Source organism: Vespula pensylvanica, chromosome 1, assembly GCF_014466175.1.
Source record: "Vespula pensylvanica isolate Volc-1 chromosome 1, ASM1446617v1, whole genome shotgun sequence".
Lineage (NCBI taxonomy): Eukaryota > Metazoa > Arthropoda > Insecta > Hymenoptera > Vespidae > Vespula > Vespula pensylvanica.
In genome coordinates, this window is record NC_057685.1 from 10245307 (window position 1) to 10260145 (window position 14839).

At 36.0% G+C, this 14839-nt stretch overlaps 1 protein-coding gene across 10 annotated transcripts in view; it reads left to right on the top strand.

Moving 5' to 3' along the window:
- LOC122636635 (telomerase-binding protein EST1A-like) overlaps positions 1–14839 on the top strand; it is a 134397-nt gene that overhangs the window by 66143 nt on the left and 53415 nt on the right. For all 10 annotated transcript variants that reach the window (XM_043828131.1, XM_043828095.1, XM_043828140.1 and 7 more), the window contains 3 exons: positions 7753–7934; positions 9245–9318; positions 13166–13278. In XM_043828131.1, the coding sequence (XP_043684066.1) occupies positions 7753–7934; positions 9245–9318; positions 13166–13278 (369 nt within the window). The remainder of the gene's footprint in view (positions 1–7752; positions 7935–9244; positions 9319–13165; positions 13279–14839) is intronic.

Sequence of the window (14839 nt, forward strand, 5' to 3'; positions counted from 1 at the left end):
AAGAGAACGTGCCAGTGTAAAGCGGGATGGTTAAGAATTTCGTCACAGCCCTGATACGATCTTCTAGCTTTCCTCCATCGATCTTGTTGAGATCAAAGTCGATCATGTATTTTCCTTTCGAAAGTTCTTTTTATTGTTTTTTTACAGTTCTTCGATCTATTACATGAATAATGCGAACGCGTTGTTACAATCGCGATATTTTTTGTATAAGTGAAAAATTTAATCTATTAAATTCTTGGCACTTAAAGACGTAAATAAGTTTTTTTGATCACAAAAATGAATTTTTTTCTTGTGTTTTCTGGCAGTAATTAAATATTCTCTATAGTGATAAATGGTTTTTAAAAAAAAGTATTATGAATTGCCGAAAGTGTGCACGTTTGCATTAACGATTTCGTGTACAAATCCTAAAAAACGGCAAAATTCAAATTAGACAACTATTCCATTCCCTAACTTTTCTTTTTTTTTTAATTAGTTTTATGTTATTAGAGTTCTTGTATATATGCAACGTACATATTTTATATATACACATATACATGTAAAGTTTGTGGATACTGGAAGAAAGTATAAACAATTATTGAGTATGAAGAATGGAAAGAAGATATAGGGGATTAGAAAGAAGATATGGTTTTGCTAATAAATGTTATTTTCAGAAAGCTTTCGTCTCAATTTAGCATAAATGTATATCCGTATTTTTTTTTTTCTAAGACGTCAAAGTATATTTTATCGACTCGTACTCGATCAGGTCAATTTTTGAAGCTGAAAAGATACACTGGAATTGAGTAGCATTTTTTATTTCTAACCATTCTTTTGCAGTTTGGTGAAGTCTTGGTATCGAAAACCTACTATCACAATTTCTATCCGAGATAACGCATTGACAGTAGATAATATTTTTTATCGCTAATATGCCGAATATTTGTTGTAAATTATCCAAGAAAATCCAGATAACGAAACTGACGCAGATGGATTGTGAGTTTTTTATGGAAGGCAAAAGTTAAAGATTTATGATTCGTAAAAATTATAAATATTTGTCCTTTCATAGAATGTCAAAATCATTTTATTGTAATATACCGCGTATAATTTCCAATTATAGGCGCTGTATTTACGCTGAACTGTTGAAAGAGTTTTGGTAAACAAACTGAGTGATTACCACTGATTATTCACACGTTTGTAAGGCTGCATTTATTCTTATCTGAGGCATCCATCATTGTCGATAATAATACATCGTGTTTTGAATGTTTCTACAATACTACATTAGCGAGCTCGGTTTTCATGTTATCAAATACCATTTCCATTGCTTCCATCTATTCTATCGAAAAGTCTCTCTTATGCTTAAATTCTTCCAGGAGCATATCCAGCCATTGTCACAATGCGGCTGCACGGGGGATGAATATAATGCAATAAAAGCAATAAATTGCAATGAAAGTTGACCATCTCGAAGAAATGTCTGAGTTCTTTAATTGTTCTTAGTTTAGAAAATTTCACTATAGCGTCTATTTCGTCTTTGATCGATCGAATCTCGTTTTGATTAATTATATAACCGACGAAACGAACTTTCTTTCGAACGCGCACTTGGTCAAGTTTATTATGATACCGTAATTATTTAACTGAGCGAACAGAATTTTCAAGTGTTCAATTGCTCGTTAACTGACACTATTAATAAATCATCTGTACATGTGTACACATGTACGGAGTCCAAATCAGTTGGTTCACAAAATATTGAAAAGTTCGCGTGGTATTATGTAAACTGAACAGCATTCACGAAAACTTGGTAATGCCTGTTTTCGTGACATTTTCTTGTATTTGATGATATTAATATGCAAGATCGATGGTGGACAATATAATTTTATCTGCAAGCATTCACATGAAGTCTTTGATATATCGAAAATTACATCATTTTGATATGTCAAAATTTCATCGTTCTTTAATAGATTATCTTGCATTTTTACATAGTTTTTCGTTAAAGTCAAAGAATAATGCATAACGGTAAAATCGTTAACATAACGAACTGATATTAATTCGATACGTGAATTTCCAAAATTCAAATACCGAAACATCCTTTGTTTCGCGGACAGATAGAGTGAGATTAAAGCTTATTCATGACACTCTTTCTCTTTTTATATCAGTTCTTCTTGAATTTTTCGTCGTAATCTGTAATTTTTTTGTCCTTATCATTCGAGAATATCCTTTTTTTTCTGCTCATAATTCATTCTTTTTGAATCTGCTTATCCAATCTACAAGTGAAGATACTGACACAAAGTAAAAGAATGGAAGTGGATGTGAGTAAGCGAGCCGTGCGTGAGAAACGCGCAATATAGGGAAATTTTTCCCTACCTTTGAAAACTCTTGATGATACTGTGAGAAATAGGAAATTATACATAGTTTTATATTATACAACTATGATCTCAAGAAAGAAGAACAAAATACAATCCATAATTTTTAAATATTTTTTATTGAACACATTTCTGATTTAATCTACGTTATTAAAGAAAAGAAAGATTTAACCGTATAAATAATATAGATTTGTTTAAAAATGTTTCCTTTTTCTGTCGGAAAGGATGTCTGAAAGAATACGAAATAGAACGAGTAGTATAAAAGAACAGAGTTCTGTTGCATTTAAGAGAAGTAAGAGAGCTCTTATTGTTAGAATAAAGTTTTACTTTATTTGTTGGTAAACAGAGTGGTTATTTTTTATTTTCCCAAAGTTCAAAGCTCTGACACCATAATGATCCTGGTCGTTACCGGACGAAACATCGTTATAATTAAATTAACGAGTACTTCATCTTTATTACGACGTTGACATGACTTGGCAAATTTTTTAAGATGAATAGAACGTGTGTTTTAATTTGTTTCCTACATCAATATAATCCCTAATTTTTTTCTATGGCGTGCCCGAGGTGAATTCAGCTAAAATTGATCGTAATCGAATCATTCGAGCAACTGGCTAACTCAATTTTCGTTCGCTAATCGCGTTAATATTCACTTTGAGAATAGAACGAACATTGACCTCATCCTTCCTCTATCCTCTGTTTTCTTTCTTCGTCATCATTATACGACATATGTATAACGCTCTGTTGCTGTTTTTTATAACCCAAGTCTCCTTTAAGTCTTAGCTTCGTTAGTCGAGATATTTGCAAGAGTGTCTTACTTGGAATTTTTCTCTCTTTTTTTTTTTTTTTTTTGATGTTTTTATAATACAAGAACATTAATGATAATGAATATTTAAAGCGAAGTTATTTTCAAAGAATGATCCTGCAGGGGGTATAATCGATCAGTGTTTATGACGACATAAGATCGGAGTGAATAACAGAGAAAGGGAGAAAGAGAGAGACTAAGAGAAGGAAGTGGCCGGGCGATGCGCGAAATTCTCGCTAATGACCGCGTTGGCAATTAGCCGAGAACTTGCAATAAATTTCCCATAACTAATTGCCCCTTTCCTATACCAAACTCTTCGACGAAGAAGACCACACAGGTCTTCTCTTTCTTTCTCTTCCTCTTCTTAACCTCCCGGTTAAACGCTAATTATTATCCTTGTCCACGATAAATTAAACTGACGGAGGTACGGTATTGTCGAATGCTTGGTTCCTCCCTCGAATCTGTCCAAAGATGATTCGTTGAAGCGCTCGAACTCGTTGATTTCTTCATTATAGAAACGAATAAGGATAGATTTCGATCAAAAATTATGGATTCAATTTTACGTTTTCACCTGGATGTCCATAAAAAGTGGATCAGAGACAATATTTACCAATTTTCTTTCTTAAATCTTTGAAAAGTGATCATGAAAGAGTATATCAATGACATCTTTTAGGTATTGTCAACGTCTTGAGAACGCACGAAGAAGCAAACGAATATAAAACGAAGACAAATATATATGCGGCAATTCGCAGGCTATAAAACATTTTTGTCTCGCGTTTCAAACCTTCCCGTTCGTTTAGAGATAGCATAACAATTCCGTGCAGTTCAAGAAACCTATGAACTTAACTTATTTCAACCATAGCGAATCTCTCTCGATACTTTTTTCTACAACTTTATGAGTTCATGTTTTTCCATGAATTTCAATGTAGACAGTTTTTCGTTCATGTCTTCCATTCATCAGTAACGAAATACAGTTTATCCAATAATAGTGTGTCAAGCTTAACTCATAACTGATAGTAACTACTGCTTCTAGCTACTGCTTCTGATAGCAATTACTGATACTTACGCGACTAAATTTTACTAGAGTAGTGCTTTTACTACTATTTTGTTTTAATTCATTAATAGTTTTTTAGGCCACCTCTCTTCTTAATTATATCTCCAAAAAAGTTTTAGTTTTTGTAAAAACGCTGACATTATCTGAGTTACATTTCGGAAGACATCGTAAATTTACCATATATACCTATGTTATGGACTAAGAATTAATATCGCCATACTTTATAACGATTAAGTAGATCGGGTATTGTAATAAATTTTAATGTTAGGATTACATCTTTTTAGGTAATGTACTATAATCAATGTGTATCAGACTGCGCGATCGTTTTAATCATTATGCATATTGCGTTTGGAAACTATGTTTCTTTGCAAGTACTTAAAGGAGACGAAAATGGCCCAAGTCAAAAATATTTATTAAAAAATAGATTCAGCGATGCGAAGAGACAAAAACGGTCGATAATTTACTGGATCGTGGCACGAAGCGAAAATTTATAAAAACTTGTACTTGTTTGAATATTCATAAGATGTTGGAAACATATACGAAAAGGCTTTATTATAGTCTGCTAAATATTAGTTTATTGATAGAACTTGCATCGTACAGGAGGACAATGACCTGAAACATCGGAGCAGTTTTTATGCCGAGTGAAAAGGTAAATTTGGCATCAATCAATTGAAATGGCCGTCATAGCCGTCCGATAATAATCCTATTGAAAATGTCAGAGCGTATATAATGTAGAGACTTCGCGGGAAGATTATTCACCGTAAAGCAATTAATGCGACAGATTCGTCGGATTTGGGCGACCTTACCATACGAATATTGTGATAGCTGAGGTCAGTCCGCTAAAAAGTTACTGTCGAGTGAATTTACTATTGATGTAATTGCATTTCAATTTTGAGTATAAAACGTTTTTTAAAATTTTTTAGAGAATAAGAAAGAGATATGACAAGAGAGATGGAAAAGATATTTAGTTTTCTACTAATAACTACTAACTTAATATAATAGCTACTACTTTTTAATAACACTTACAATTACTGACAGACAAACGGATAAATAAAGCTATAGGCTAGTTTATCGTCATAAACTGACAGACTGCTTTATAGACTGTTTTTACAATCTTGTTAATATTTGATAAGTTAGAAAATTTGTATTCAGAACTATTTCTTGGTTTTTACTTGCGAGAAAATGCTAGAAAGTTCCTTACAATTTGATTATGTAAGAATAATGGAAAAAGGAAAGGTCAGTCTAAGATGATATAATGTTCTATAATCGTAAGCTCTGTACTATTTCACAATATATTGACATAATAAATATACCACTCGCAGAGTCGTTACTCCTATCTTGGTCTTTTTCCGGCAAAGCTGAAAATCTTACAGTTATATTATAGTTTTTCTATAAATTAAGCCAAATATATTTTGATCGAACGGACTGCAGAAAATAGATAATTTGTGAGCATCTAAACTCAAGGTATTGGCTATTGCAATAGTAATATACTAAACAACGTTACGAATCAACGTTAATCAACAATATAATGATAGTTTGTTTCGATTTACCTCCAAATTTCGAATTTAATCGATACTTTCTGACGATTTCTCAGAGCCGTAAAATAACAAAGCAATTCTATCTTCATTTAATACACCGACTCTGAGAGGGAGAGAGGGAGAGAGAGAGAGAGAGAGAGAGAGAGAGAGAGAGAGAGAGAGAGAGAGTCAGCGATATAAGGGATCGGTGTATGTCGTCCTTGTAAAGCAAGTCTATTCTCTATCTCTATCTTGCTCTTTTTTCTCGTAAAAACAAAATATAAGACTACCTCCCCCCGTTCTCGTTCGAGCGGCTCAACGTACGGTGGAAACGACGCTGAAATGTTGGCTATACCGATTACTAGCGATGGATATACGAGATAATGAAAAGCCTCGTCTCTTCTGTTACCTCCACTTCCGCGTCCATCCCTCTCTTTCTTTCTCTTTCTTTCTCCGTTTCGCTAGAGTATCAGCGACGTTGCGCGCCTCCACATCCTTCTTCGTGTATCTCGAGATCTCGAAGAAGGGAAACCGGAGATTTTCACCGTGCCTACGGTCGTTGGGATTCGGTATTCAACCTGCTCGCGGTTCAATGACTGACTTCTTAGAACGCCTTCTCTTCATCTTCGCAGTGGAATCAATCTGCTTGCCGATACGATAAAACATTACTTACTCTTTCTTAGCCACAGCGTCTTCCTTCTTCTCCTAACTCTCTCCCTCTTTTCGTTTTTTCCTCAACCTCTCCACTCTTTTTCATCTTTTTCTTTCTAGTGGAGCTGATCGCGCGTAGTAAAACGGTCGAAGAACTCTCGTTTCCTTCATGAATGTTAAATATTCATTTTTTTCATCGGAAATGGATATCCGCTCACAAATAGATACTCGCAGATAGAGAGAATCGGATCTCCAAATAGCGTAAATTCAACGACCGCTTTTACGATGCGTCAAAGTTTCAAAATTTTATTTATGAAACTAAGTTTAACTACGCTTGGAATTAAAAGAGAAACATAGGTGTGTTAAATTTTTTGAACGACTCGGTGAACTTTAATGTAGAATCGTTTACCGCTTGTCTAACGTTTACGATCTGTTTGTGAATGGCTGCTGTTGATATTAATCATATAATTTTCCCGTTTTGTCCTATCTCGATAAAACGAGTTGAATATTTAATTATTTATTAATATCAAATACACTCATTTATTTAAAGAAGAAAAAATATTCAACATTAAGTTGCAATAGCGGAAAGTCTCGTAACTAACGTTCGATTTCAAAGGCAAGAGGTTAAAGTATTTTAGGGCAGGCGGTCTTTCGCTGAAGCTTCTTCACAACGCCCTTTCGCTACCCTTCCCTTATCTCGAAATGCGAGCGGTGAACAGGAGATAATAAATAACTTAGGATACATATTTACTAGGGTGATGCAAGGTCTCGTAATGTAAGGGTAAAATCCACTACTAATATCATACATCTACGCTTTGTTCCATCGAATTTCACGGAAACACCGATTCGGAAATAGCTCCTTCTTTTTGACTCGCTCAACAGAGCTGACTGTCAAAGGTCGTAACGTAACTTTTCCTCTTGAACCCACGGCAACGTAATCTCATCTCCTTGCACAGAGGTTCCATACAACATGTAATGACAGTTCTGCGAAAGAGCTAGAGAGAGAGGGAGAAAGGGAGGGAGGGAGGGGAGAGAAAACATTCTCTGTCTCTCTTCCTCCAGGAGAAAGAGCGAATAGATTGCGAACTTCGTAGAAGAGGATCACCGAAACGTGACTGCTACCGGCATTCGCTTTCTTCTCTTCGTATTCCCTCGAAAGAAGGACGATCATCATCGCAGAATTACCTTCCGGATATCAACGTCCTGTTTTGTCTGTTACTTTTACCTCTTCACACATGACTGCTCACCAACTCAAATTTGAATAACGAATGAGATCTGCGCGGTGGAGTCGATTCCCTTTATAATTACGAACAGGGTGGTCTTATCGTGAATCAGATTTTGATTACCCTTTTAACGAATTCGGAAGATACATAATGACGTTCTTGAATTTTCTTTCAGATACACAAATGGAACAGGGATACCGATCGGAGGTCCAGGAACGTGCACTTATCGTGTCTTTACAGATGTTTAGTTTGATTTTGGAACGTGGTGTATCTCTGTTGAAGACACAGTTGGACTGCGGAGAAGAACCTCGGCTGGTCGTTGGAGAAGATATGCAAGTCCTTTTACCCGCCATTAAGGTAGATGCTTTATAAACTTTTTTTATATTTCCGTTTTAGAGAAATTAAGTTTACACGAAAGCGTTAAAATCAAGAAATTGTAATTTTTCTTTTCGTTGAGTGACAATTCGATTTTTTATAGCGAAGACAGTTCTTAGAGTTGTAACACGACTTCTTTCTTTAAACGTACAATTTCTAAATCGTTCGCAATAAAATTAATTTGACTATAGTTAAAATTAACTTCTAGTGTGCGCATACTACATCATTATTCTAAAATTAATGAAATTTGAGGACTTGATACTTCGGTCGCTTCTATTAATATACGACGAGTTCAATAAATATCGGAGTTTCATAGATAAGCAAAAGTTGAACTCTGGTGTGGATTCGAGAGGAACGTATAAACGAAGAGGGATATCTGCCTCGAGGGTAACTCGCGTTCGGATTCGGTCTTAGTTGCATGCGAACGAGCTCAAGCGGTCGAGGATTTATGAAGCGATGCGAGACTCGAACCCACGCCAGATTCTTCGCCGGTGGCTGGTGTCAGGATCTGGATCTGATTCGTTCGTGTCTCGCAAGTCTTATTATGCAACCACGATTAACGCACCAATCGCATGTAATCTATATCCACTCGCTCACAAAGTTACGTCGATAGAGCTCGATGGATGATGAGATTACGATCGTACCCGCACTCTTTTCTCTTCTTTCATTCGAAGATCGAATCGCGCTTTGGTAAATCGATAAATCTTGATAAATCGATTTTTCGCATTGCATTTGGAATTTCAGAAAATATCGGTAGCAAAAGAGTTTTTTAAAACCGTAAAAATATATTACATATATTTCTTTATTTTATTAGCTCTTTTGATTTACAGAAAACTGAGTTAAATGATTGTATGATCGTTGCCTTGAAGCGGTATTAAAATATATGCAACTCCATAATTATTGTGACTTTAGTGACATAAAAATTACAGTACAGGTTTGATTTGTAATAAAAAAATTCGTTATTGCTTCGATTTTTCTTGTTCTATAAAATTCAAGAAATATTCTTGACCGAACGAATTCCTTACGATCGTTGATTGCCTCGTTAACAGCCTGTTGATCTCTCAGGGATGATCTCTCGAGGAGGTGTAACATTTCTGCGTTGAGACCATTAATATTGGCGATAATGCGGACGCGATACAAGAGCGTTGGAATACATTTCATTTTCCAAAAGATTGATGAATGCCGTTGAGGAGAGTAAAAAGTCGAGTGGATCTCTATAAATAGCTTATATACAACAGCATTATTCGTTCATCTGTAGAAATGTATCTTATGCTTTTCTCCTTTCTTTACAGATTTGGTGCGATTGGATGCTGTGTCACAGTACCGTTTGGAATCCACCACCTTCTTGTACAGACTATAGAGTCGGGTGAGTGCTTCTTTTGCTTGAAAATTAAAACAATTAAAGGTTTCTGCTTCCTTGTTAAATAGTTCTGTCGTTTTGTCGTCAAATTTCGTTGGTCTATTGAACCAATGGTACATGGAACTATCAGTACACGCGTAAGGTAGAAGAAGCGAAGTTAGACATCTGGATATTAACATATTATAATCTCATGCGTTTCTTGAAAATCTCCGTTGGCGAAATGGTCAGGTATATTAAAAATCCAGAGGCACGATTCGCGAAGGCAGGGAAGAATGTTCGATACCTCGAACTAGCCTATCCTGCGGTCTGCGGTTTGCGGCCTGGAATAGTCTGCTTTCTGACCGTGGCGAGCCCGGTCGGTAACCGTCGTGATACTTACTTTCGTTAGCAGATTGCGCTACAGTGCTGAATCTCGCGTCTCTACGATAAAATCTTGAGTTTCCTAAGATCGGTGATAAAATCGATCTTGAAAAAATGAAAGAGTATAGAAAGAATCTTTTTTCGGACATTCAAGCGAGTCACGTTCATGAAGAAAAAGATTAATCGACGATCCTTGACACGAATCAGAAACAACGATTCGAGAATCTTTTCTCGCGAACGTCGAAAGATCCGTAGAAGACGAACGGAACGTGAAAATATAGAAGGTAATAGCTGTTCGATCTTCTCGTAGCCTCGGGCCTATTCGCTCGGAGCCGACGCACTTAGCACTTAGACCGATCGGCATTTACACTCGTCCGACCTTGGGAAACGCTCCCGAGAGAGGAAAGAACGAAAGATTATCGTCGATGCGTGTTAGCCGCGCTCGGCAACAGGGTCGTAACCTTTACGTCTCCCAAGAGAGAGATTTTTGTGCTCGTAGGAAGAAATTATTGCTACTTTATCGCAATTAATGGTACGCCTCGGGAGTCTAGCAAATTTTCTCGTTTCAGTCTGTTCTCATTAAAAATATGGAAATGGAGTAAACGATTATTACTCAATACAATTGTTTCTCACTATGTAACGATTGAAAACGTTCTTCTTTGTTTTAAATCAGCCATATTTAGGATACGTAATAATATATCTACTTGATACAATATTTAAAGAATTTAACTTCGGTCAGATAAAAATGAACGTCGCACGGATTTTTCAATTTTCCGTAAATCGATATCCAAACAAGAAAATTTCTGAAGGACGGGAGAAATGAGCATTTGTGTGTGTCTCTGAGCGTTCGTTTGTATGGCGTAGGTCACGGCCAACCACTGTATGTACTCGATCCTGAGTTTCGCTCGTTCTTAGAAATTCTTTCCGCTTTCACGACATTTGCTTCTTTTGTCAACGTAACAACGAGCGTCCTTTAATTTCAATGCTCGATTTTCCTTGAACACGGTCTTTCCTTCGTCAAACAAAAATTGATCTTTGCCAGCTATGACCGAGAAAAAGAGAAGGAAGAGAGGGAAAAGGAGATTTGTAAGCGGACAATCGTCACGCCTTGCAAGTTCGCACAGCGGATCGAGCAAGTTGCCATGTTACCTTCTGCCGATCTGTGGCTGTACCTGGACTATTAATTCAGGTTGACATTTCGGGTGTTTTGAATTATGTCTCGCATGTTGAACTATTAATTTTCTCTGAGAACATCAATTTCTTTTCGGAGTAGCGGAACTCGAAATGGTTGATAAAGACATCAAACCGAGCTCAACATTAAGAGCGTTTCGTTTATTCGTTTATTATGTGATTTTGCAGAACCATTCTGGCGAAAAAACGACAGATAAGAGGGAGAAAGAGGGAGAGAGAAAGCAAGCGCCAAATTTCACTCAGTATTTTTTAACTTATTTCTCATCTGTTTTTGATACGTGTTTCTTCATGTACGTGTTACTTCTTATTAATTAGAAAGTATCGGAAGGTGATTTATTCATTTTTATAACAATCACTCTCTTGTCTGTCGTTTGAGGTCAAGATGTCTCGTGTGAAAAAGACAGAAGATCTCTCCCTCTCTCTCTCTCTCTCTCTCTCTCTGAGATATCATACTTCTCTCCAACCTGTTTAGTTTTTGAAACACTATAAGCATCGAGCATTCGAGTCGTCGGAACAAAAACTAGGGTCATCATATGCTTCTTTTATATTCCTTCGGCTCTCGAACCTGACGACCGCTTCTTTTGCAAGCGTATGTGTCAATCATCTCCCTTCTTTGAAATATGCTCGGAAATATATTTCGAATATTCCGAAATATTTTTTTAAAAATTATTGCTGATGCAAATACGTTAAAAATACGTATCATTTTCGAGTCGCCGATTATGCTATCCTTCGTTTTGAGATTCGGATTGAGGTTCGTTTCAACGAGTTCACATTGTCAATTGGCGTTATCTTCACTCGACTTCACACGAGGCCGATAAAAATCGTATCATTTTACCTGTATACTTTACCTCAATGTTGCATGCAATCGTCGATTGTGGTTTCAGCCGACAAATTCGCGTTTTATCATTCTGCAAAAAAATGATTCTCTTCTCTCTTCTTTTCGTTTAAACGATTCAGCTATTGGTACCTTAGATGTTAAAAAATTTTATTTTCAATATTTTATTATCAATATTATCCACATTACTAACGTCAATCCTTTGTCACTATATAAATATTATCAGGATTTAATTACTTTTTTATACAGATTTTGTACTTTTACTTATATTCACGTAATGTATAAATATATAAGGAATTTAATTATAAAAAATAAAAAAGCAGATACTACAAACGGATAAAATTAGCTCATTGCGGAGAAGTCGGAGAACGGAAAACTCATTACGTAATAAATTCGTCTATCATGCGAGAATACAGTGGGAGATAAGAATCTATTCGGCATTAAAAGTTTCTCAAGGTTCCCGCATCAACGCAACACCACTGTATTGTCGGTGATTCTATCCGACTGAATAAGTTAATTATTGTTGTTCGTTAACGATTAACAATTACTTACTTATGAATCAGCCACGTTTCCTTGGCAAGGACGCTACTCGATTAAGCCTTTCTCGATTGTTTAGATAAGAAGAGAGAGAGGGGGGAGAGAGAGAGAGAGAGAGAGAGAGAGAGAGAGAGAGAGAGAGAGAGAGAGAGAGAGAAGAAATAAACTACAGAGGCTGCTATCCTTATAAATTTACGGTTGTCCGTTAACGATGAAAATCAATTAATTGAATTGGAAAATCGCTGACATTAGGTTGACCGATTTATCCATATATACCCCTCTCCTTCTCAATTAAAACTATTTTATTAATCTTATCTATAGTTTACATATATTAAGTGTAATCCGTATAATACGATTCGTTTCTAGAGAACTTTTTCTAAAAAAATACATAACGAAATCGTGTTATCACTTCCATGTATACACATCGAAATATTTTGTTGAAAATTTTCAAGCGTATGAATTCATGAGCACGCATAAAATAATTTATTGCTTTTTTGTACATCCGTACTCGGTTTTCTTCTTCGCTCGTGTACTGTGAGAAATCGTGACTGGATGACGAGGAGAAAACAAAAGTCGCTGACCAATGGATCGATAAATAAAAGTCTAATGCGAGGTCATTCGCGGTCTATTGAAAACGATCTCTGCACTAGCTGTGCTTGCGTTTGCGCGCGTGCATCTCTCAGGTACGTCCGGCTTCTTTATTTACCTTTGCATCGGAAAAGACGCAAATTGCCTATTCCACATGGCAGCTTACTAAATCACGCTGGATATTTATTGGCCTTGTGAGCGAGAAAAGAGGAAGTCAGCTGCTCGATCTCGGAGATCCTTCCAGTTTCTCATTATTCTCACGCGTTTCGTCAAAGTCTTTACCTTTTCTCATAAGAATGACGAAAGTCTAATTTTGATTGTAATTATCTTTTTACTTTACAGACCACCTGGAGATGCTTGGAGTAGATTAGCAACGATGGCAAATCTTTTGGATAAGCTAAATTACACCAGAACTGTTTTGATACAAGCGAAAGACGCCGAGGGTCGTGAAGACGGTAAGATCATCATTTTGCTTCTTAATCTTTAATAGAACAAAACCAAGTTCTACGAATAAGTCATAAATTTATATTTATAAATTGCACGATCTTTATACGATCTTTATACGAATTCGAGAGTAAACGTCTTTTTAATCGTGAAATTACGCAAATTACGAGCAGAAAAATTAACATACTTAAGATAATAGAATAAATAATAGAATCCTCATTGATTAATCTTTCACAGAAAATAATGGTTCTTATTACTGTCAGCACAAAAATGACGGCCTTTAACGACAGATTATCTATTGTTGTACAACTATTAAAGAATATTTTGTGAGCCTTTTATAGTCCTGGAATGTGTCCACCAATTTGCTTTTACTCGTTTTATTTTACTGTTTCCCCTTTTACTATCTTCTCGCAAGCGTCATTAATTATTACCTGTGTTTAAAGTTAAAAATACATTCGTAATCATTCGATTAGCATAGAAAATCATCGATAAACCATTACAATCTCTTAATTTGGCAAAATCCGAAAATATTATCATACGCGAACGATCGATTTGCTTCGTGAAGGCCAGTATCGATTATATTGATCGATTAACAATTACGTAATCGATAAATGATCTTATTCGATTAAAGTATTATGCTACGATATGTATAATGATAGCTAGTATAATGATACGATTTAATGGGTGCGGATGACGCATTGCTTCACGGTCAATCGGGACAAGTGGACGGATAATTATAATAATCAACTGTACTGCTTATATATCGGTTTTAAAAGAATCAGATCGATATAAGCCGTTTTGGAGGTCAAGAATAATGCGCAATTTAATGCGTTACGTTTAAAACAACGTGGCGCGTAGACAAAATATCATTTAATTACATTCTTACTTATTTAATATCCTAGAAAGTTACAAGAAATGACTGAGAGCAAATTGTGGTTTTTAAGATTTATTCATATATACGTAAGATTATGTTTATAGGATAAAAGTTTCTCGTCCAATTAATTATAAATTATAATTTTTATATTACTATTGCTATCGACAGGATATATTATTTTGCGTGTCTAATACAAGTGTCAATAGTGGTGGAGGAAGCACATAACGGGTAATTCGACGCATTCCATACGATTCTCTTCTCTCTCTCTCTCTCTCTCTCTCTCTCTCTCTCTCTCTCTCTCTCTATCTCTCTATCTATCTATCTATCTATCTATCTATCTATCTATCTATCTATCTATCTATCTATCTTTCATTTTCTTTTTTGTTCTCTCCCTCACTCTAAGTCACGCTGGACCAGCTTAATCAAAAAACTTGAATCCTCGAACGGCAAAGTCGCTGGTCGTCTGTTGACCCCCACAGCAGAAACTGCAGCAGTGGCGGTTGCATAACGGTGAATCCACTCAATGTGACCACTGCAATGCCATATGCTTCTACTCGTTTACAAGCCTACAGCCAATGATCCTTCGTTGTTGTCTCATAGGTGCGCCACGCCCGATTGCTACTGTCTACCATTCTCTCTCTCTTTCTCTCTCTCTCTCTGTTTCTCTCTCTCTCTCTCTCTCTCTCTCTCTCTCTCTC